At 60.5% G+C, this 660-nt stretch overlaps 1 protein-coding gene across 1 annotated transcript in view; it reads left to right on the forward strand.

The window, feature by feature from the left end:
* The window catches only part of MRC2 (mannose receptor, C type 2), a gene marked incomplete at both ends in the record, with an annotated part of 10,508 nt that overhangs the window by 9,246 nt on the left and 602 nt on the right, over positions 1-660 (forward strand). Inside the window, one exon of the mRNA XM_009072590.1 lies at positions 568-631. Coding sequence (XP_009070838.1) covers positions 568-631 — 64 coding nt within the window. The remainder of the gene's footprint in view (positions 1-567; positions 632-660) is intronic.

Consider the following 660-nt stretch of genomic DNA (forward strand, 5'->3'; position numbering starts at 1 on the left):
AGCATGGGAGATGGGATGGCAGGATGGGAGAGGGGATAGTAGGATGGGAGAAGGGTTGGCAGGATAGGAGAAGGGTTGGCAGGATGGGAGAAGGGTTGGCAGGATGGGAGAAGGGATGGCAGGATGGGAGAAGGGATGGCAGGATGGGAGAGGGGATGGCAGGATAGGAGAAGGGTTGACATGAGGGGCGAAGGGTTGACATGGTGGGAGAAGGGTTGGCATGATGGGAGAGGGGATGGTAGGATGAAGAGGAATTGTCCACCTCCTTGTCTTCCACCAGCCCTGTGTGGGCAGAGAGGGGCTGGCTGTGAAATGGCAGGGTGGATGTCTGCTCGTGTTTTTTGGGGAATGCATGCCCAGGGATGCTGGGAGGGGTGCACCATGGGGTGGAGGTGCAGGAGGAGGTGGTGAGGTGTGTGCATAGGGATGCCAGGAAGGGTTGGGGACTGGCAGATGTCAGGGGGAGAAGGACCATTGGGGCAGAGGGTGGTTGAATGGGGAGGGTGCAGGGCTCAGGGTTGGGGGTGCCTGCACCCCCTGGACCACCCTGTGCTCCTGCCTGTGCAGTGTTTCAGCTTCAAGGGCCACGACAAAGCTGAGCTGGTGAAGTGGCCCGAGGCCAAGCAAGCGTGTGAGAGCCAGGGTGCCATCCTGGCCACC

The sequence above is a fragment of the Acanthisitta chloris genome, unplaced genomic scaffold (assembly GCF_000695815.1).
Source record: "Acanthisitta chloris isolate BGI_N310 unplaced genomic scaffold, ASM69581v1 scaffold12414, whole genome shotgun sequence".
Taxonomy (NCBI): domain Eukaryota; kingdom Metazoa; phylum Chordata; class Aves; order Passeriformes; family Acanthisittidae; genus Acanthisitta; species Acanthisitta chloris.